This window comes from Amblyomma mixtum, chromosome 6 (genome assembly GCF_055824585.1).
Source record: "Amblyomma mixtum isolate Tamu chromosome 6, ASM5582458v1, whole genome shotgun sequence".
Taxonomy (NCBI): domain Eukaryota; kingdom Metazoa; phylum Arthropoda; class Arachnida; order Ixodida; family Ixodidae; genus Amblyomma; species Amblyomma mixtum.
In genome coordinates this window covers 108,944,153-108,966,508 of record NC_143017.1, presented here as the reverse complement: position 1 = coordinate 108,966,508, position 22,356 = coordinate 108,944,153, and the positions used below count along the sequence as shown (strand labels likewise).

At 46.1% G+C, this 22,356-nt stretch overlaps 1 protein-coding gene across 1 annotated transcript in view; it reads left to right on the top strand.

Moving 5' to 3' along the window:
* Nucleotides 1-9,980: 9,980 nt before the first annotated feature.
* The window catches only part of LOC149339988 (CUGBP Elav-like family member 4), a 162,524-nt gene continuing 150,148 nt past the window's right edge, over nt 9,981-22,356 (top strand). The window contains exon 1 of the mRNA XM_089551037.1: nt 9,981-10,275. Coding sequence (XP_089407163.1) covers nt 10,041-10,275 — 235 coding nt within the window. The 5' untranslated portion in view covers nt 9,981-10,040. The remainder of the gene's footprint in view (nt 10,276-22,356) is intronic.

Below are 22,356 nucleotides of genomic sequence, written 5' to 3'. Positions count from 1 at the left end.
TCACTCGCCGCTCCCAGTCGGGCGCTGCGAAAGGGTCATGTGACCCTCACACCGCTGTGTGAAGTGCGCTCGTAGGTGCGGCTCGCGCTCTTTCTGGTCGTGCGGTTTCAGTTTCGGCTCTGTGCAGCTGCAAGATTGCTTACGCTGTAGCGGCAAAGAAAATGGCTTTTTCGAAAATGTAAGTCCTGGTAAGAATATTGGATATTGCTTACAGTGGGCTATAAACCTCTCAATAAATAAGGAGCCTAACCGTAAAAGTTACAAAGCTAACTATTCAATAATAGTTAACGAGACTGCTAGTAAGTGCGCTCAGCTTTATTGTGACACACTCCAGCGCTGACAATGAAATTACCCCCCTCCCTCTCCAAATAAAAAAGAAAAAACCCTCTTGTACTTATAATACCTATATTTAAATATCGCTGAATGACTTAGGTGAAACATCCTGCATGCTTTTTTGTGTTTGCTCTCCTTTTCTAGTTTCAGCTTGCATGTGCGTGTTCTGTATTTTCATTTTCGACTAGATGCCTGTCAGCGTTTAGAATATTTTTTTGTTTAATTATGCGATAAATAAAGTAAGGAGCCCATGAAACAGTACTGAAAGCGGATATAAAATGAGAGGAAGTTATTGGTGCGAAAGCACTGTTCCAATGGGTAAGCCCCGAGAAAGATCTTGCAGACACGTACAAGCGCTAAAAAAAAACACGGACAGAGAAGAGACTTGGACAACACGAGCGCTTACTTTCAACTGAAGGTTTATTGATACACAAGCACAATTTTATACACCTTGCTGCATGACATCAAATTGATAGCTCTGCCGACATCACGTGGCTGCTCCCAAAAACATTATTTCCTTTTTAGTCAGTGTGACAGATGGTGCGCTGACGCAGGATGGACCGGCTTTTCTAATCAAATCTGCCTCTATTAACTCTCTCACATCCTGACAACTATGTTTGGCCACAATCTTGCATGCGCTGAAGACAGGTTTACATGGCTGTTTGTGGGTGTGCGCCAAGTCCAATGTACGATGTTTGTGGGCTTGTGCCAAGTAAAACAAATAAATATCCGCGGTGGTGCGAACAGATCAGCTTCGCTGGCCACTGCGCATGAGCGCTGGGCTATCGCCGCAGCCGACCACGCCTCGCGTTAAACTTCACCACACTCTCGCGCTGTGCACTGCACATCATCATTTTCATGAATTTATGCTACTCTCAAGCTATATATTCAGGCCTTGAGCGATGTGGTGGCAGTGAGAGAGAGATGTGCGCTGCATGCGTTGGCGTGGACAACGCTGTGGCAGAAACATGGCACTAGAGCAATGCGCGTTGGCGTTGACAACTCTGCTGCTGAAACGCGACACTGGACCATAGGCCGCCGGCGTACATTAGGGTAAATTGGCTTAGATGACGAAAAAGTTGAAGACGCGCATAACTGTCTCCCTGTGCCTGTGGACACCTCAATCAGGCTTTCAGGTATGTACGTGGCGGTAGTGTCCACCTGGACAAACCTGTGCATTCGCGGAATATTTTGAGCTCAGCAATGCTGAAACGCCATAATTTTTTAGACTAAATTTCATTGAGCGTTTATACCGCGCACAAGTCCTCAATAATGAATCGGTTATTAATACAGAATTAATTATTTTAAAATTCGCATTCCCAAGCTTCGCAATGGCGTGCGGTGCTCGGATTTCGCGCGAAACATGGCATGCGACATCGTGCTGACAGCGTGACGTAATTGTCTGGCCAAATACCACGACGAACTTCGTAGACGAAGCAGGCAAAGAACACCGGGCCGGCATGATTGACTAGGGACGGCGGCGTGTCGCTCACCCCCAGAATCTCCTTTATTGCTATGCCATAGCGAGGGAGCCAACGGCGAAAGAAAAAGTAAACAACCCAGGCGGGGGTCGCGTTCCTGCGTGAAGCGTAGTCCCAGCGGTGTGTCTATTTTTACGCCGCGAGCAGTGAAACTGAGCTCTCATTGGGCCTTCGTGTTTCATGGTCCGTAGAATGTGGTAGGTGTCTGCAGACACCTGTCGCTAGACACTCTAAACATCATTATCAGCTCTAAGACTCTAAGCATCATCATCAGCAGCAGTAACCTGACTATATCCGCTGCAGGGCAAAGGCCTCTCCTATATCGATCGAATTAATCCTATCGTGTGACAGCTGTGGCCAGCTTATCTCCGCAAACTTCTTTATCTGATCCGCCCGCCTAACTTTCTGCCACCTCCTGCTACACTTGCCCTCTCTCGGTATCCAGTACGTTACCCTTAACGACCATCGGTTATCTTGCTTTTGAATTACATGCCCTGCCCAAGCCCATTTCTTCGTCTTCGGCTAGGATGTCATCAATGCTTGCTTGTTCCCTCAGCCACAATTCCCTCTTGCGGTCCCATAACGTTGCATCCATTATTTTGTCTTCCATACCTCGCTGCGCTATCCTCAATTTAACTTGAACCCTTTTCGTTAGCCTCCACGTTCCTGCATTGTAGATGAGTACTGGTAAGAAACAGCTGTTATATACTTTTCTCTTTAGGAATATTAGTATAATACAATTCATGATGAAGAGAACCTACCATTTATGATCCAAACATTCTTATTCTTCTAGTTAATTGACTTCCATGATCCGGATTAGGGGTCACTACCTGCCCTAAGTAGACATACTCCCTTGCTACTTCCAGAGCCTCACTGTCATTTGTAAACTGCTGTTTCCTTCCGAGTCTGTTGAACATTTCTTTTGTTTGATGCCTATTAATTTTTATACCCACCGTTGTTCTCTGCCTATCTATATTATTGATCATGGTTTCCAATTCATCCGTTGATTGACTTTGCAAAGCAATGTCATCAGCGAATCTCAGATCACTAACTCTTATTGCCAACTATTCACAATCCAAGCCTCAGCATACCTCCTGTAAACAGGCGATAAATAGCAGTGGCGAGATCGTGTCGCGCTACATGACACCCTTCCTTACTGGAATTGTATTGCTTACTTCATGGAAGACCGTGGTGGCTGTGTAGCCGTTATATAGTATTTTCACATAAGGCTCATCTACACCCTGATTCCGTAATGCCTGCATGACTGCGGAGGTTTATACTGAGTCGAATGCTCTCTCGCAATCTATGATGGCTATACATAAGGGTTGGTCATATTCTGCAGATTTCTGAAGCAGTAATGCTTAGTGGTTTGAGCATCAGCCTCGCTAGTGGGAGGTGTGGGGTTCGATCCCCAGTGGCGTAGGTTGCCCACCGGTGATGGATTGGGTACAAGCTTTCTCCTGGCCAGGTAGGTGCTCGGCTTCTGTTTTGTGAATTGCTTGGGAATTGGGTCTTTGACCTCACCTTGAGTAGACGAAAAACACCTTGTGCCATGGCGCTCTTTGGCCACAGATGCCCTTGGGCCGTATAAGTTCATCGTTCTTGTTCTGCACAGTTCTATATCGCCTGATCTATAGTGTGAATATGGTCTATTGTCGAGTAGCATTTACAAAAGCCTGTCTGATCATTTTGATCATTGAAGTCTAAGGTTGTCCTTAGACTTCCTTAGGCTATAAACGACGAAGCTCAGATCTGCAGCACAGTCGTCTCCAGCGCTCTGAAATCAGAAATATCGTTCTTTTTTTCGTTCTCGGTACAGCGTGTATTCTGAATCTGTATTTGTTACCAAGGGCTGATTTTACGAGCTAGCTTCCGAACAGAGGCTAAAAGCGTCACGTGTTTATTGTCCATATTCACTGTACTACTAATGACAACGCATGGCAAAGCGACCCTCCTTGGTGCAGTTAAGTTGGTAGCCAACACAAAGAAAGCGCGCATTATTCTAACTGCGCTTGGGAGCAGCTGAGCTTCAGTGAGACGGTATCTCCACGCCAGCGCCGCACTCGCCTCGCGCTGCTTCAGTTTGAAGGAAATCGAAACTACCGCAGCAGCAAGTAGCAATGGCAAGACAAAGGCTCTTCGTAGCGTTCGTTGCCATAGGGGGCGAAGGAGCAATGCCTACACTATCGTGAGCAAAACTAAGAGACCCCTGCCAGCGCGTGCCTATCCATGCCAAATTGCATGTGAGCTCTTCCCGATGAAGCACGCACCCCTGGGGCCGAGACCGGGGCGCAGCAATGCGCAGTTTAGCCGGTCTCGGCACCAAGAGTGCGGCTTTGTCCGAGAAAGTGATTTTGATAAAGAGCATACACTCGGTGAGAACTCACCTCAGGAATCAAGTCCCGCCCTAGTTTTCACTCCGTCCAAGAGCGGTCACCACCATTGCATGCTGCACTGGACCTAGACTGCGGCGACCGTGACCGTCTGCGCATGTGAGTGCTCGGCCTTCTCCGTTTTTTGTTTGCAGCCCGCGCGAACTCTGTCTCTCAGAGTGTTTTTTCTGTCGAACAAAACGCGTAGTCGGCCGTGCATTCGGGATTTCAGGCGGCAGCAAATAAAGTCGACAATTGGAGGAATGCTTGAGAATCATTGGGAGATGTCTTCCTATGTATATGGTATTGTATGTGGAACGTTAGCGTTCAGCAACCGAGGTTCGTAAAAGCATGTTGTCTTGTGGTATTGGGAGCAATGCATGGGGTCACCATTGTGTTAATCATATCGAGAACCACCTTACGCTTATTACTGGTCGCAGCCTGAAGGTATGTACGGGTGCATACGTATAATACAAGTTCTCTGACAAAGTGCCTCAAGGTAGTCATTTAGACAGACGGTGTCGCACTCAGCACAAGACGCCGCAAAAGCTACGTTTCGCACTGTGACGGAAAAGTGGATAAAATCAGTGCACTTGTTCTGTGTTGTGCCGCACAATTACACAACACGCCTTACAAGAGGTAAGCAGCAGTTAATACAGTTAATGCAGCGCCTCTGGCTGCTTCAGCTTGGCGAGTGTTTGCGCAGGTGCCGCCGATCAAGCAGCGCCCATCCCTATTGAGGCTCTGCAGCGCTCGCACACAGACACGTTCGCTTCAACGCTGCCGCTCTTGGAGATATCCTCGTGGCCGGCGAGGATCAACAAACCAGCAGAACCGCGCTGCTGATTTAATTATAGCTGTCTTTGATTTCCGGCGAACAAACACGAATGGCCGCTCTTGCCTCAACTTTCTGGGAACCACTGCGAACGGCATTGGGACTTCCAAGTGCGGCCCTTATTTACCTTAGACTTAAGCACCTAGATATCAGATGCTCCTGATTGTGCTCGGCGAAGGCTATCGCTCGAGGCGTCACTCTTTCGGCTGGTGCTACGCGATTGCTCAGAATCCGAATAACTGTGCAGCACTGCTTGCCCATGACGCTTGCAGGGCTAGTTCTGCCTGCCCTGGAACCAGTGTGGACTCCAGTTGTGGCTCCTTGAACGGAAGTCGAGTCGCACGCTAAATCTTCACTTCTTTTTCTTATGGGTGCAGCACTGTCAGAGAATTTATTGACGGATCCTAAAGCTCCACTGAGGACATTATTGTATGCAGATGTGTGAGGCAAGTGCATGAATAGACCTCGTCTTGAATAGAACATACCGGCTGTGCATCATGCGCTGCACGTGGCTCTTGTTCTCCTGAAGCGGCAGCCACCTAGGGTTCCCAGTGCTGCCAGCTTCCATTCCGGTAGAATGATTTGAAGACGGTTCAATCCCGGCTAGATGTGGGATTCGGCAAGGGTGACAAAATAGAGTAACCGCCACATGCAGTTGAAGGTCAGCCTCGAGTGAAAGTCAGGGAACTGTACATGATGGAAGATGAGCGCTAACTTCAGAAATGGAGAAATGTGGTCCTTAGATGTGGCTTCAGAGCCATCATTTAGCTTAGTAGTCATATAAGTTGAGAGCTGCGGCGCAAAGCTTTGCATTACCCGGTGAAGGGCTGCTCCATGAACGTGCGAACGAGGTCACTTCGTGAGAAAATGTACAAAGGATGAGGAGAGTTATCAGGACCGGTCTGTAGTGACTGATAGAGAGCTGTATTGATCTCATTCCATTTCAAAACCATGAAAACGGAAAAGGGCAGCTCACCGAGTAGTCATCGTTAACTTAGAAGACAGTGGGGTATTTATCGCTCCCCGGTTTCAGTCAAACAATCGAAGAGAGTGCAGCAATGCATTTTGGCCAGCACTTCCGTGTTCTCGCATCTGACGTGATTCGTGATAAGTATAGGAGCCTGCATGGTGAGCACCACCTGGAGAAATAGCAAAGGCCTCGGGCCGTATTATTTAACAAGCCATTTCATGTACAATTCATTCGGCCCTCTGCAATTGGTCACTGCTCCTACTGACGCATGTCATTGATCATGACGTCACGATGGTCGTGGCTGGAACATGCCCACCATGTTCGATCTTCTTTATGCATATCTTGTCATGTGCACAGTTAATCAAAAAATCGCTCACTTCTGCTACTGTTCTTGCCTCTTGGAAGTCGGCGAAAGCGCTCCCTTTAAGTACGGTGAGAAACAACTTCTTTCAAACTATAGATCCATTTTCCTAAAATCTTCATCATGAAATATCTTGGAACGCATGATTCCGACACGTATTATAGAACAAATAACATCTAATCGAGCGTTTAGCATTGTTTCAGACGAGGGATTAGCGTCAAAATACAATTTTCTGCATTTGTTTTTGACATTTCTTCCAATCTAGGTTTAGTTAATCAACTTGATCTAATACATGTCGAATTCTTTAAGGTCTTTGGCATCATAATTCAGTATAAGTTCCTGTTCAAGTTTAAGCTCATATTAAAAATGCAAGTTTGGTAAATTAGATATCTAGTTTTTTCTCTGCCTACTTTCAGTGTGTGTAGCGTGAATTTCAAGTGAATTATATGTGGCCCCGGTCCTTTACGGTGGGCCACAATGCTTAGTCTTAGGACTCTTACTGTTCTTATTTTACATTAAAAACCTACCGAATGATATATCTAAGATTCTTATGTACGCAGAAAATAGTGTTCTATATGACATCATCCACTAAATTTAGTATCGTTATCTGCTTAAACAATCACTTATTACTTTCTGTGCAGGGCGCAATAACTGGCAGATGCCAAAAATTTTTGCAGATCTGTTTTCATGACAATTTCTAACAGCTCCTCACTCTCCGTTTTTGCCGACCAACTTGTATTGGTCGAAGCATACTTCTTCTGCAGCAAAGCCCTCATGAATATAGGATATTTAAGACGTACTTCGGCTAGAAATCCAAGAAAATTTAAGTTAATGGTGTATAAATCATGAATCCGTCACCTACTTTATTATGCTTGCGTTATATGGAACCTCAAAAACAAAAACAGATATTGCCAAAATATTTGTTGCCACAACCGCCGAGATCTGCCTCCTATTTCGGCCCTTCCTTCATTGCATCTAACAGTATTATCAAATCACCGGCATTTGAAATCATTGAACTTTCTTTACTCTGTTGTTCATGCACATAATCGACTTTCATTCTCTAGTTTTACTACTCCAGGTCAACCCACGACCACAAAGCATCCCCATCCCCATGACCTTAACCTCTTCTCTTAATTTGCTCGCAACAGTGCATCTAATTAGTTCTTCCCGCGTACCACCCTGGCCTCAAGTATGCTTCACAGCTCATTTCGGTCCTTTGTATTGCACAAGTTTCTTTATGTAATAAGTCACCGATAATAACTCATTTCATTAACCCCACTCAATCATTAGTAAATTTCTGTTTTATTTGGAGGTTGCTTATTTTTTCCTGCTCATTTTAGTCGATTGAAGGATTATCTAGCTTTTGTTTTTATTTATGTACACCTTCGACTTCTGCTATATCTGTAGATGGCGATGCAGTATTGAAAAACAAGTCATTAAAATAGGAGGGGACACTTAAGCTCTTCCCTAAGAGCATATCGCGATAGCGTTAGCGGGTTACTGCCCATATATGCGGTATCGGCCATTCTTCTCGACTTCAGATCCCTAAGAGTCCTCATACCACTCCTGGCGCAGTGGTGCAGCGATTCTACGATGGCAGCTGCTGCCACCGGTGGCACTTGAGAGAATCAGGTTACTTTTCCGGAGCAAGGTCTCGCGAGCAATCATTAACTTATGGTGTCTTCGACTGGTCGCTCCCACGATCCGGTTCGGATTTGACAACGTGAGAGCCGCTCTAGCTCCGAGCGCACAGCGAGACCGGTCAAGCCGAATGGTCAGCAAGTTTTCAGAGCGAAAGCGCAAGAAGGAGGGAAAGGACCTAACTTCCGGAATCGCCACACCGCAGTGGCGCTGCGGCTGGTGTCAACGACAGCAATCACACAGTCTGCACCGCCCACGCCGCCGTCGCCGCTGAACCTGTATCGATGCACCAGCAGTTCTTCGTCTCCGGCTCGCGTCGAAAAAAAAAAAAATTAGTGTCCCGTTGTACCACTCTGGATATGCCGCGGCAGCCCCCAGATGTGACAGCAACACAGACGGCGTACCCAGCTTAATGATTCGTCTGCTTTTCGACATTTCCCCTCACAGAGCCACACAGCAGGGACGTTTTAACTGCGTCTAATACCTAAAGCGCCAAAACTTGCTTCTACGGATGCGTAAGAATGCCTCGCCAGACCGGTCGTGATGTGCCCTGGTTACCCTGGCTTCGCATCCGTCTCCGCGAAACGGCGGAAGTGGCTCTGTCACGTGAACACATCTCGGGGCCGCTCCGACTTTTTTCTCGGAGCGCCTCAGAGTGCTCTGAGCTGGAGGCGGGCGCTCCGAAAGAACCAGCCGAATGTAGTCGGAGCGCTTGATTTCGACCAGCCTAACGTGCGGCTGCATCTCAGAGCGCTCTAGAGCGATCTGAAACGACCAGTCGAAGACACCATTAGAAGTGCCACCTGCCACGGTAGGCAGTTAGCTTACAATTCGGTGGCCAGGTTGTGATGACGTCATAAGGTGACGAGACCTAGGTGTCCAGCTTCCACCTAGGCTGCTTCTCTGGAAATTTTTCATGGATGTTTGGCTCAGAGCTAATGATGCCAACGACAACGCTGACTTTTCTGCGGCAAGTACAATAGCATTAAAATATTAGAGATGTCCCCTAAATTGCATAAAAGCGCGCAATACTCAGATCAGATGTGCGGACCGGCGCGTTCACCGTCGAATGAAAGCGCAAGACCACGCGTTTAGGCAGGCATGTCGAGAAGAAACTGGCTGTAAGTTCTGCGACTAAGTGGCGCAGCGTGGTCCGGGGAGCTCAGCCGGACGGGATGTGGCGGCAGTACGGCGGCCAGCAGCTACGTTGCAACCAGACCGGCCGTACCTCTGAGTGGCCTTTTGCTTCTCCGCCTGCTGTTGCTTTCGTCTTGATTGACATCACAACAAAATGAAATGGGAAAGAAATGCGTCGTTACAAAATATAGCGCCTGCCGGTGTGCGTGTCGAGTATTAAACTTGCAACAGAGGCTTGTTGAATATTTGAGCTGAAATTGCATACGCCTGAAAAGATGTAGACGAAGAAACGGAAGTCTTATAGGGGTCGTGTTTCTTCCTGCCGTCTACGTCGAACTACATTTCTAGGCGGCAGGATAAAGGAACAGGCTCTTTTCCCCAGCAACGGATACACACTGTTGTCAAGACCCATTAGCAACAACAATCGCAAAAAAATGTCAACGAAAGTGGTCACCGTTTTCCACGAAGTAACTACTTGCCCGCCTTGCAGCGAGGGAATAAGAAACCTAAAGACTCTGAAAGCAGGCGACCTTACGAAACGCGATGTGCAGTCGAGGCGCTCGGACGCCGATAACCATGTCAGCGCACCGGGAGCGCCAGCCTGTTTTCCCTTCCTCCGGTTCGGGATGCGGGGAGAACACCGCGCGAAACTCACCGCGTCCCGCGCTTCGAATGATGCTGCTCGGCGCGCGACGAAGGGAAAGACAGAGTCGGTAAAGTCACGTGACCTACTTTCGACCAATGGGAGCCCGCGCGGCGTCCGTGCGCGCATGCGCGCGCAGCGCCGGCGGCGCGCGGCCCCGTGCGCGCGGCTCGCGGACAGACCGCGTCGAGTTTTTTGCGAGCCAAGTGTGTGCGTGCGAGTGTGCCGCTGCCTGCCGCCCCCGCGCCTCCACCGACGGTCGCATGCATGTTGTGCTGTGAGTTTCCAAACATGGCGCTGCACAACGGAGTACTGGATTCGGTTGTCATCCACAACGGCAACGGCGAGCTGGCACCCGTCAAGGACCACGACGCCATCAAGCTGTTCGTGGGCCAGATTCCGCGAAACCTGGATGAGAAAGACCTACGGCCGCTCTTCGAGCAGTTCGGCAAGATCTACGAGCTCATCGTTCTCAAGGACAAATACACCGGAATGCACAAGGGTGAGTCAGCGGGCTTCGCCGCCGGGCAAGCGACGCCCGCGCTTTGTCACGCTGCAGCGCGGTCGAGGGGCGAAGCCGTCCTCGCGTTCTCCGCCGGCGCTTTGTCTGGACCGCGTGCGCTGCTCGGCGTCGGCAGCGCGGGACGCTCGGAGCGTAGCGCCCCTTTGTTTCGGAGGAGAGGCCGGCGGCGGTCGTTACGTCACCCGGGGTCGGGCCAAGCCTCCTCCCTCAGGCGGGCACACCTGCGCCCGGCTGTTCTCCTTGGCGCGGGCAGACTCAGCTGACTGGCAACGCAGAAACTAGCGTGCCTCGCTGGTTTGCTCTGACGCCTTTGCGTGCAGCCAGCTGGCAGCCGCTTTTACGGGGCTGGCTTTGCGAAGGAAAAGCGAACAGCTAGAAGAGCTCTTCAATGCTGCGCACTGCGTGATTCAATCTTTTATTCATTTAGTAAGTACTGCAGGCCCGTGTTCTGGGCCTTAGTGAGTGAGGATGCCGAACAAACACCAGGTGCAATAGAAAAGAAAGAGCGAGCACGCAAAATGGTATGCGTACGTACAGTACAAAGAATGCCGGAAAAGATAACGCGGAGCCATCGAATATTTTGTCGAGCATGAAGACAGATGCACGCCGCATGTTTCGTTGAAGCCCAGTGATAAGAAGTCGGCTGTCTTCCACTGACAACATTTGCAGATGGGACACACTTTTTTCACCATAAAAGATAATAAACAAAATAAAAACGACGGCTTCAAAACAAAATTTGCAGGAGAACTCTGCAACTTCTCTTCGACTCTTAGTACGCGAAAGGCAGCGATTAACAAAATCAGTGAACGGGAAGGTAAAAAAAAGAGAACGCCACATTGAAGACAATAACTCTTTTTATGTCTTCACGAAATATTTTAATATGTTATTGGTATTATTCGCCTCCAGGAACGCTCTTTAGAGAGACGACAGAAGCGTGTTTGTCGGTAATACTTATGGTGTAATTTTGGCTGAATGTTCAAAATATATTCTTTTCTATAAAACCGCCTCTTATTCTTTATTTTATTCTAGCGAACAATTTTACATTTCACATTATCCACGCGTTTGCACATGCAATAATGCTTTGTGTTTGCTAGAGGAAGGCTGTAAACAAAGTGAGCAGAAGGCCATGAATAGTTTAAAACAGTTCTTTGGAAAGTTCACAAAAAAATTCAAAAAAAATTATTGAATCTCACAGAACTTCTTGCGTTCGGTCCATTACTGGGAAGGAGCTCGAGTCTTTTTTTTTTTTGTGCTTTGGCCGGCACCAACGATATGCTCAATTTTAATTCATAGTTGAAAAGCGACCGCAAAAAAATTTAATGAACAATGTTACTGTAGCTATTGGGCCCCTGTATCGCTGATTTCTGACTACAAATTTTTTAAGAACCCGCGCTGTTTTCCTTTCTCTATATTAGCCATATTCAACCTAGTTATTCAAGTAGGTTAACTGCATTTCGCAAGCTTCACTGGTTCCTTTCGAAATCTATAATGCGCGCTTCAACATTCATAGTAATTTCGGGATTGAAAGAGACACCCCGTGATCTTCGGTAATAAATTGTGTAGTAAAACAAGACGCGTATGTTCCTTTCTTGGGAATTTAAGGTGCCATGCTCCTATGTGGTTCTCCAGAACACTTTATTGTGTGCTTATTTCAAGAAGTAATCCGCGAAATAATGTATGCAAGGAAAAAATGAACAATATGCGTTGACCGAACATGAGAGGTGCTTTTTATCTCCGATTACCGGTCCAATTTTGCGCAATAAAGTTTTATACTACTCCATCTCCGATTACCAGCTCCAAGGACCCTTATAATGAGGTTCCCTTGTGCACGCTATGAATTCCGCCCAGCAGTATATTTTGCTCGTCTATTCGTGGAGGAATGGCTGCGATATCTATGCTTGAATAATCCTTGTCCGGTGGGTACTTTCCTCACGTCGCTGGCTCATAAACTACGGCTGAAAAAACAACAACAACAAACTGCCGCCTTCACGGACTGCTTTTCTCGTTGTCGCTGACGCAAGCAACAAGGAGGTAGATAAAGAACAATCCTAAATGCTCTTGGCTTGCTGTGTGAGATGCTTCTGTTTATTCGCACGCTTACAATCGTTTACAATTAGATTCAAAACATAGCAGTCAGCCTATAATCTTCGCCCGCAGTTCACTACGACTCTCGTGAATTTTATTTTTCTACCTGCAAAGCTCCTTTCGTTGCCGCAGGAAAGTCATGTAAGTGGCAGTGGTGATGGTGATGGCTCCTACGTGCTGGTGGGACTAGCTTTACAGTGGTCTCTCGGTAACTGCTCTGCCTAGACATCTGAAGAGTCACAGATCCAGAAATAACTTCTTCATATCGCCTAGCGTCGACCACGGCACTCATAATCTGCATTTAATATTGGTACTGAATTCAGCGGAACCGGCCATAATAAATAGTTATTTCATTTGAGCAGAAAAAAGTCTCTTAAGAAACGGCGCCTAATTTACTCGTCAAAGGGAAACTAAGATTTGCCGTTTCCTACTTATTTATTCGCTCCGACGCCCCGTGCTGAATACTGAATGAAGTGAATTCAATTATGGAAGCGGGACTTCAATCTGTAATGCAGGTGTTTAAGTAAACGGCTCGCCCCACACGATAGATTCGCCTATCACACAAGAAAAGGAATTTAGATTTTCGCGCATGCATGAACAGTGAAAATGTTGATAATACATAGGAAGCGTATTAAGGCTGGCCTCATTTGCAGCTCCTGTGGCAGCACTGAATCGTAAAATTTCTACAAGCCAGGGTGCGTGTGGAAATGTGTACCGTCCGGGGAGGTCGATGCAAACCATTGTATTGTGACATCATCACCTTCCATCTGTACTCTGTCTTTTCCTTTCACTTCTTCTTTAGCCTAGTGCGCAGTAGCAGACTACGGTCACGTTTCCAGCGGCCGACCTCTCCCTCTTTCTTGTCGTTATGGTTTTCATTCTTTCTCGCTATTCTAGAATTTCTACTAAAGTAATAATAAAGCGCTCTTATCAGAATGTATATGCTCGATCGACGAGGCAAGCGGACACCATTAAGATTTGCCGATTGCTTGCATCAAATTTAGCTAGGGATAAAAGATAACATTGATGTACACATATTACATGCAGTCAAACGTTGGACGTAATCTCGCCTGGCGAGAGAAATTCGTAGCGGTTTGAAAAAAAAAAATTCACTGACTACAAGCTGCAAGGAAAAGAAATAAAACTGTTTTTCTTATCACAATGGGCAAGTGAATGTTTTTGTCAAATCACAAATACATACGTACAGAATATAACAGAACTTCTCCCGATGTCCTTTCACTAATGACTGCCTTCACTATCTGTAAGTTCAGCCAGGCGTTCGATAAGTCCCGCAGCGACGCACAAGACCTCATGCGTGCAGGCGTAAAACACACTACACAATTTATCACTCTCCGCTGGTATCGATGCAGCATTTAGGGTGCCAACGGGCATTTCCTATTAGTTCCGGAAGCCCTCGAATGACTGCCATACAGCATTGTCCTTATCTACTGCCCCCGTTGCCTTGCCTGCGATATTTTCATTCCTCTTCGACAAGATGAACCCAAGAGCCCCAATCGCTGTTGTACCGCGACAGGCAACATTCTAGACTTCGTTTCATTGCGTGTCTCCTGTTCATCCGAGACATTGAGAAGTAAGAGTGAAATGCGTCCTGGTGATGCACGGCTGGCACATATATTCGCCCTGACTCTATCCGCGCCCAAAAAAGTAGCTCATCATTATCGAAAATTATAATTATCGCAATCAGAGTGTTCAATACCTGAACTCCTGACTACCCTGTCCTTGGTTTGCAATCACAACGATGATATTTCATACCGCTCCTTGCTTGAGAAACAGCAGCAGGGAAAAGCAGCATGACCACCGAAGAACACAGGAAAAAAACAGCACTACAGAGCAGCGCAGCGCAGTGCGATGCAGTGCTGGGGGAGGTGTGTACTATCACAGCGAACTACAGTAACAGTAAACAGAAAACTAAAACCCACACGGCAGCGGCGTCGATAGGTTAGGCTAGGCTAGGATGTATTGCTCAGTACTTAGGAAGACACCTTTCCTCTTTGTCACTGTTTTTTTAAATGGTCTTTGGAAATGCTTTGGGAATTGGTGGTCTAAAATACGACAGCACAACCTCCCATTTAGGAATCGTCTAGAGGCTCGAGTCGTATGGTTAATATGTAAGCACCAGACTTCATTACTATTCCTGGTACCCGACAATAACTGAGGAATAATTGCGTTGTCTCGATGAAAATGAGTTCACCAAAATTTACCCGGCGAAGTGGGCTAGAGAATGGAAGTAAAAAGAGAATGGCAGCGCAGAAAATACGATCCTTAAAGACTAGCAAGTAGGACCGCATAACCACTAGTTCTGCCCTCTACAAGCAAAGCTTGCACCATACGGCGCTGCGCTGTTCTGTCGGCGGACCGTTTTAAGGCATGCTGTTTTTGCCCTGCGCTCTTTCATCGCTGTGCTATTTTTTCGTGTGTCGCTATTTCATGACGCCTATTCCGTTCAGAGTGATATTCTCTTGTGGGAACACTACTTGCGTAGCTTCCACGGCATTGCATGCTAAGTGTGAAAAGGGGTATAGCACTGTGATTGTTCAGAATTCTTCTCATACAGAGCGGACACAATTACTGCGACGGCTCAGTTAACTCCACCAGTTATGCATGGCCTGTGGTCATCCCGGCTAAGTCCATCTTGATCAAGGTCAAAACAACTTACCACACTTCCTCGACGGGTGCAGAACTAGCTGCCTTTTAGGCTGCCGTTCAGTTCGTAATTCAATAAAATCTTGAGTAATGGTCCGTTTTTCTGATTCCAAAGTAGCCTTCCAAGGTTTAGAAGCTGCACTGCGCCGACGATCGCATGTAGAACTGTTTTCAGAAATCTGCAAAGTTTACGGCGGTGCAATCAACTAAGGTCATGATACAACTTTTTAACGGCTTCCAGGGCACTGCGGCATCATAGGAAACCACCGCTCGTGCGAAGTTGCCATATCTGCCCACAATGACGGACTTCACGTGACTGTTCCTGTATCAAGGGTTGATGCAGCTGGTAGACTTCGTAGGCCGGCTCGAAAGCTCACACTTACCGCATGGAACACGTTTCTTAAACGTCCTCTGTATAGATTGGGCAGTGTACCGCGTCTTCATATTCCACCTAACTTACCACAGCGTAAAGCAACATTGTTGATGCGTTTACAGAGCAATATTCATTCCGCATTGGCATGGGCGACAGCCCGTCTTGTGTCACATGCACTCTAAATACGAATACGCCTATATGGGAGTAAAAAAGGGCGTAAAATTGTCCTCTAACGCACTCCTTTTCACAAAAGGGAGTGAGCTAGAGGACAGATTACTCTTTTTTTACTTTTTTTTTATCTGAGTGTGTGGCTGTGAGGAGACAATCGGACGTCTACTGTGTGAATGCCCGTTTCTTCAGCACCTAAAGACATAGACTATGCTGGGCTTTGCCGCCTCGATGCTCGCCCTGTAACGAAGGGTAACATACTCGGACCATGGCCACAGCAATTGATGGTCCTGAATGCCTACTAAACACTGTTTAATTGCCTGAAAGCAGCATGCTTGCGTGACCGATTGTGACTTTGTCCCTCGCCTCTTCCCCCTTTAAATCCCTTCATCCCTCTTCCCCAGTGCAGGGTACCAAACCCGAACAACGTTCTGGTTAACCTTTCTGCTTCCCTTTTCCTCTCTCTCATTTTGTCTCTTTACATCATTTTTTTCACTGTATGCGCCTTAGGCAGCCTTCCGTCTTTGAAGCAATACTCGTGTCATGAGAATTCTGGTTTTGATAGTGTATCCATCTTTCCGGTGCTTTGCATTGGCTTCAGAGCAGCGCCAACTTGGTGGAAGCGCACTAACTTGTTTTCAGTACAACTAATGGAGGATGCGTATCACGTCTTTATATGGCAAGTAACATAAACGCCAGTAAACTCGGCACGGACCATATACTGCTCGGAACGACTACTGGTAGTCACAGTGAACTATTTATTATATTCGTGCACAAGCCTTCAGAAACTGAGAAGGAAGCACTTCTTGCGGTTTTACTTTGAATACATTGCTTTCCACCAATGTTTGTTTTAAGGAAAATATTTTTCATCTCTCCTTAGGTTCCTCGAAGAAATTAAGGTTGTATAGAATCTGTAACTTAAGAAATTCTTACTTGTCTTTGCTGAACAGAATAGCAAAATTAACCTTGAGTTTGGCTCATGATAAACATGATATGTATGTTAGAGTCACTGACTCTAACATTCATAAAGTTTATTCCTTGACAGAGGCGCGTAACTTCTACGCAACTCGTGCGTATTTATTCAAGTACGCTGATTTTCTTAGCCGTCCTAATAAAAAACTATTGTTTTTTTTTTACTCCGTTACTTTCTTGTTTTCATTATACAGGTTAAGAATTACGCTCAGTGTCGCGATAAACACTCATTGGTATAAGTTTTTTGGCGCTCTTATTTACGTGCGTGAATTCTTGCAATTTTGTGGCCCTTACTGGTGTTTTCTAGGCAGTGCCTACTGTTGTGAAATGCGAAACAAAGATTGTAGATATTTCTGGACAAAAAAAAAAGTGCGAGCCTAGAAGACCATGAAGGCCAAGCAATCTTTCGCCATCGTTCCCCCCAACGGCTTCAGCAACAATTTGCCGAAAGCTGTCCTGTAATGGTGCTCTAAAACTCTGCCGATTCAACAAAGGGTGGATGCTCAAGTCGAGTGCAGTACTTGTCGGAACACTAGCGCATAGACGGGGTTTGCTAGCTCGTACATTTTAGCTGCTCCTCCTAAGCCTTTTTACAGCTGTGAAACTGTCTGCATTTTAATACAGTTATTTTTTAACGTGAGTATCCCGGCTGCGTAAAAATTCAAAGCTTTTACGTCAAATGGAACTGGAAACCGAAAGTGCGTCACATTTGGAAGCCTGGCTCATGGCAAACTTGAAAGGCGGTAAATTGTGAACTGCGCACTGATGCTGAGGCAACATGCATGACCTGTACTCTCCGACCCTTTAGAATCATTAAATGACGAAATTGGTTTCCTGCTTCTTTTCACAAGCGCACTTCAATCTCAGTCGCATAGATCGTCGAATGAAGTGCGAAATTACGAGGGACTTTAAGATCCTCTGACGGATATCTTTTTTAAATCACTTGCTTAGTTTTGTTGTCCAATAAGTAAAGATGAATTCAAGTGAACAGATATAAAAGCAACATGCTCAAAGGGTAAACAAGCTTATGGATATCTTTATTTTAAGGATGTGTTTATTATTTTTTTCTAGTTTCGACGCAAGCATCGTGTCTTATCGACTCGGCGATAAAAGCGACGGCCAGGAAAAATATTGCTTGTGTTGCGCAACTAAACAATTTCGTTGCGCCTAAACTGGCGGAGCGCTTTTGACACTACCGCGCTAAGAAATATGGCTGTAGAACACATTGCGCAATAAAAGGCATTTCAGCCTGCCTGTTTAGCAGAAGTAAACATGAAATTGATCCAAGCCGGATCTGTAACTGTATCCTTTGCGCGCATCCATTGCGTATTCGTCGCTATCATAAGAATTTCTTGCTGTGAAGCAAAGCAATTTGTTCTTATGACACTGAACGCATACCCAACGATAGCTTCAGCACGGCTAATCGTATACTGTCTTTGATAGGCTTGCGGCAATTCTGGCGCGCTGTAATCGAAAGGAGGCGTAAACAGAAATATGACCGGTCGTAGGCTGTCCTTGCAAAAGACTCCAAGAGCAGCGATACATCGGGGGAGCATGGCTGACGAACGGTTTACGTCATCGATGAGCATTTCACATATGAATCTAGTCGGACGGATTCCGGAAAGGTTGGACGCTGTACGCGAAAACTTACCTTGCCGAGCGATAGCTTCAAGCTGAATGCAGTTTTCGTGAAATGCGTTACGCCGCTTTTGGCTTGACGGTGGCTAATTTCTCTGGGGCGTCAGGATGCGCTGAACTAATTGTTGCAAGTAACAGAGAGCGGAAGCAGATGAGAGCTCATTGGTCGTCGGAGAGGGGGGGGGGGGGGTGAGGGGTGGCATGCAATGATAGAGACTGCACTTTATTTGTTTTTCAAGTCACATGTTGATGACAACTTATTAATGGGCATGCAAAACTAACCCCCATGAGATTTTGCGGGATGTGCTCCTACTGCATATTAGGAAGATACTGTTGGCAGCTATTGACAAGCTTGTTTCAAAGAAAAAAATACGGGGGGGGGGGGGGGGGACGTGGTTAACGAGAGGGGCAGAAAAGCAGAGCATTAACTGGGACATTCACTGCTGCTCGAGTGCAAAACATGCAGAGAAATGCACACGTAACTACACTTAACGATATGGTTGGATTATGGGCATGTAAGGCGGCATGTGTTGAATCACACGCACATCTAAGCCTGCGTGTGTACACAACTGCGCAAAACAGAAAGTAGGCCTAAGTTTTTGTACGGAGACAAAACCATGGCAGCGGAGACGCCATGGAGAGCGTTTACGCAAACATTAATGCGACTAGAAAGTAAAACGAAACAGATTTTAAAAAGATAGTATTTATTTTTGTACGCCAAGAAAGCATGCTGTTGGAATGTTCGAGAGCCGTAAAAAGCGCTTTCCTGGGAAGCGACGAAGTACTCGGCGTTAGTCAAAAGAAAGCACCAGAAAAGTGTTTTTCTGTTGACATTTAAACTAGAAAACCCTGTGTTGAAGAGGAAACAAGATGTAATATAATGGTTATTTTGTGCCCCGAGTTCCATCTGGCAGCCGAGATAAAACTGCGCACATTTCGTTGAAAGCTCTTTTGCAAAAAATGAAAAAACGCCCTCCACATTTCGCATTCCAGCTGACCCACGAAACTTAAGCAGAAGGGTAAAGCTTCGATTAATTGAAGAATATAAAACTAATCTATTAAGAAATTTGATTTTTCCCCCGTGAAGAGTGTGCGCAAACTTTGAGGCAGCTATCTGAACCAGCGTCCACTGTCCTCGTGCAGTGCGTGATGCAAGTAGGTTTGGTTTGGTTTGGTTTATGGGGTTTAACGTCCCAAAGCGACTAAGGCTATGAGAGACGCCATAGTGGAGGGCTCCGGAAATTTCGACCACCTGGGGTTCTTTAACGTGCACTGACATCGCACAGTACACGGTCCTCTAGAATTTCTCCTCCAAAGAAATTCAACCGCCGCGGCCGGGATCGAACCCGCGTCTTTCGGGTCAGCAGCCGAGCACCATAACCACTGAGCCAGCGCGGCGGCGATGCAAGTAGGATAAAAAATCCATGATAACTTAAGTCGGCTTGAAAAACTCTCACTACTCAGCTGCACATGGCAAAGCTGCGCAGCCTCTTCCCGGGATATCGTTGACGAACTCTACACTGTTGAGACCGGGAGATGCACACAGGGACTCTATCGACAGGCATTTCGTGGATACTACCCTACGGCCACCACAAAGCGCGATAATGAGGCTCGCACTATACTCAGTACGGGCTCCCTTCACGAACCCTAAAACACAGCGACTGTGTATGCGAGGGCGGCTCAAGCAGACGCTTGCTCAGGACAATATTCACACTTTGCCCATTATGCGATGATGTGCCACGCGGAAATCTGCCTCGTCGGCTCTTAAAATCCGCCTAAACTCAAGACACTGCAAGGTGCCTTTCCGCGAACATTATCGACAAATAAGTCGATTTGATTTGATTTTATAATCAAAAGGGAATAAAGAGGAAAGCTGCTGTTAGGACCAGTTGACTAAGCGTGCATGTTGTGCCGCACGTACTGAGCTCACCACAGTCTTTCTTGTTTCATTTTCATTTCATTTCATTTATTGAAGCCTTAAGGGCCCGTGGGCATTACATAAGGCGGGGGCAAGAACAGTGTGTAACATATGGTACCAGCTCAACAAAAACAAAAAAGCAATGAAACGAAACAGAGCAAAAAAAAAAAACCATTGAAGCAGACAGTAACACAGGATCAGATTATTTGATGAAGCCGAATACATCACGTAAGACACAGTTGATTTGCTAATTCAGTGCGGAAAATTGCTCGATCTGTGCAAGAAACAATATTATCAGGCAGGGCATTCCATCGGGCTATTGCATCTGGAAAGAATGAATCATTCATAGCTGATGTGCGGCCTTTCATGGGAGCTATGGGATGAGTGTGGTTTAGGCGAGGGGATATTCTTGATGGCGGCTGCAGTAAAGGATGCCTGTTAATAGGGCGGTAGAAAAAGGAATGAAGGAGGCATAGGCGTGATACGGTGCGACGTGACTGGAGACTTGGGAGGGAAAGGGCTCGTTTTAGTGCAGTGACACTACTATCACGCGAGTACTGTGACATGATAAACCGTGCAGCTCGATTTTGAACGGCTTCTAATTCATTTGTAAGGTATGCTTGCGAAGGGTTCCAGATGGATGAGGCGTATTCAAGCTTTGGGCGTACGTATGTCTGATAAGCTAGTTGTCTGATTTCAGGTGGTGCTGATGTTAGGTTCCGTCGCAGATAACCAAGAGTGCGTGAGGCCTTGGAGCATATTGAATTAATATGAGTGACCCATGATAAGGATGATGTCAGGTGAACGCCAAGGTATTTGTAAGAGGAAGTTCGGGCAATGGGAGTTGAATTAATATGGTATGTGCAGTTAATAGAGGTTTTTTTACGAGAAAAGGACATGAGTTGACATTTGTCTAGGTTAAGTGGCATGTGCCATTTTTCACACCATGATGCAATTGTGTCTATATCATTTTGTAGCTTAATGGTGTCTTCAGGGGCATGGATGATGTTATAAACGACGCAGTCATCCGCAAAAAGTCGAAGTTTGGTTATTGTGTTAGATGGGAGATCATTTATGTAGATTAAGAATAACAACGGTGATAACCCTGCGCCCTGGGGGACACCTGATGTGACGTCAGTATGCGATGAGCTGCAACAGTTGGCGAATGTAAATTGCACGCGCCCTTTAAGAAAGTGCTCGAGCCAGATAAGTAATGTTTGCGGGATTCCAAGTAAAGCAAGTTTAGCTAGCAGATGATTATGCGGAACACGGTCGAATGCCTTAGAAAAGTCGAGAAAGATGGCATCAATTTGTAGGCGATTGTCCATGTATTGAAGGATGTCGTGAGTGAATTCGGCGAGCTGTGTTTCGCATGATAGTAGTTTTAGAAAGCCATGTTGGTGCGGGTAGAAGTAATTTAGTGATTCAAGATGAGCGATTAAATTTGATGCTATAACGTGCTCAAGGAGTTTGGACGGGATGCTGGTGAGCGAAATTGGTCGATAGTTGTTTGGTTTTGACCGATCTCCTGATTTGTAAATAGGAATTATTTTTGCTTTTTTCCAATCGTGAGAAACTTCGCCGGTACTTAGGGACTGTGAGAACAACAGGTATAGTATTTTACTTGATAATGCGGTAGTATTCTTCAACAATTTGGTGCTAATTTGGACACATCCAGCTGACGACGATAGTTTGAGGGAGTTAATTAAGTTGGCTATTCCATCGGCATTAATTTCTATTTCTGGCATTGAAGTCACTGGAAAGTCATGCATGGAAGGGACAATAGCGCTAGTGGAAGAAAACACTGATGAAAAATACTTGTTAAGAGCCGTCGCGCATTGTTCTACCTCGACCGGTTGGTCTTCATCTCCTGAGAGTTCGAACTGCTTAGTATGGCTTTTGGGAGAAAGAATTCGCCAGAATTTACTTGGGTTTGACTGTAATATTGATAGCAGATCAGAAGAACAAAATTTCTTTTTCGACGCCTTCAATTCTTTAACATAATTATTTGCACTAAGACGGTATCGCTCCCATGCCGTGCAGCTATTAACTAGTTTCGCGTGCCTGTAGTGCCGTTTTTTCTTGTTAAGGAGGCTTTTAAGACGGTTGTTGAACCATTGGTTGTTTAAATCAGTCTTTATAAGGACGGTGGGAATGTAAGAAGCTTGTAAATTAAGCATCATGTTTTTATATAATTCCCAATTCGTGTTGACAGAGCGAGATGAGTATATAGTACTAAAGT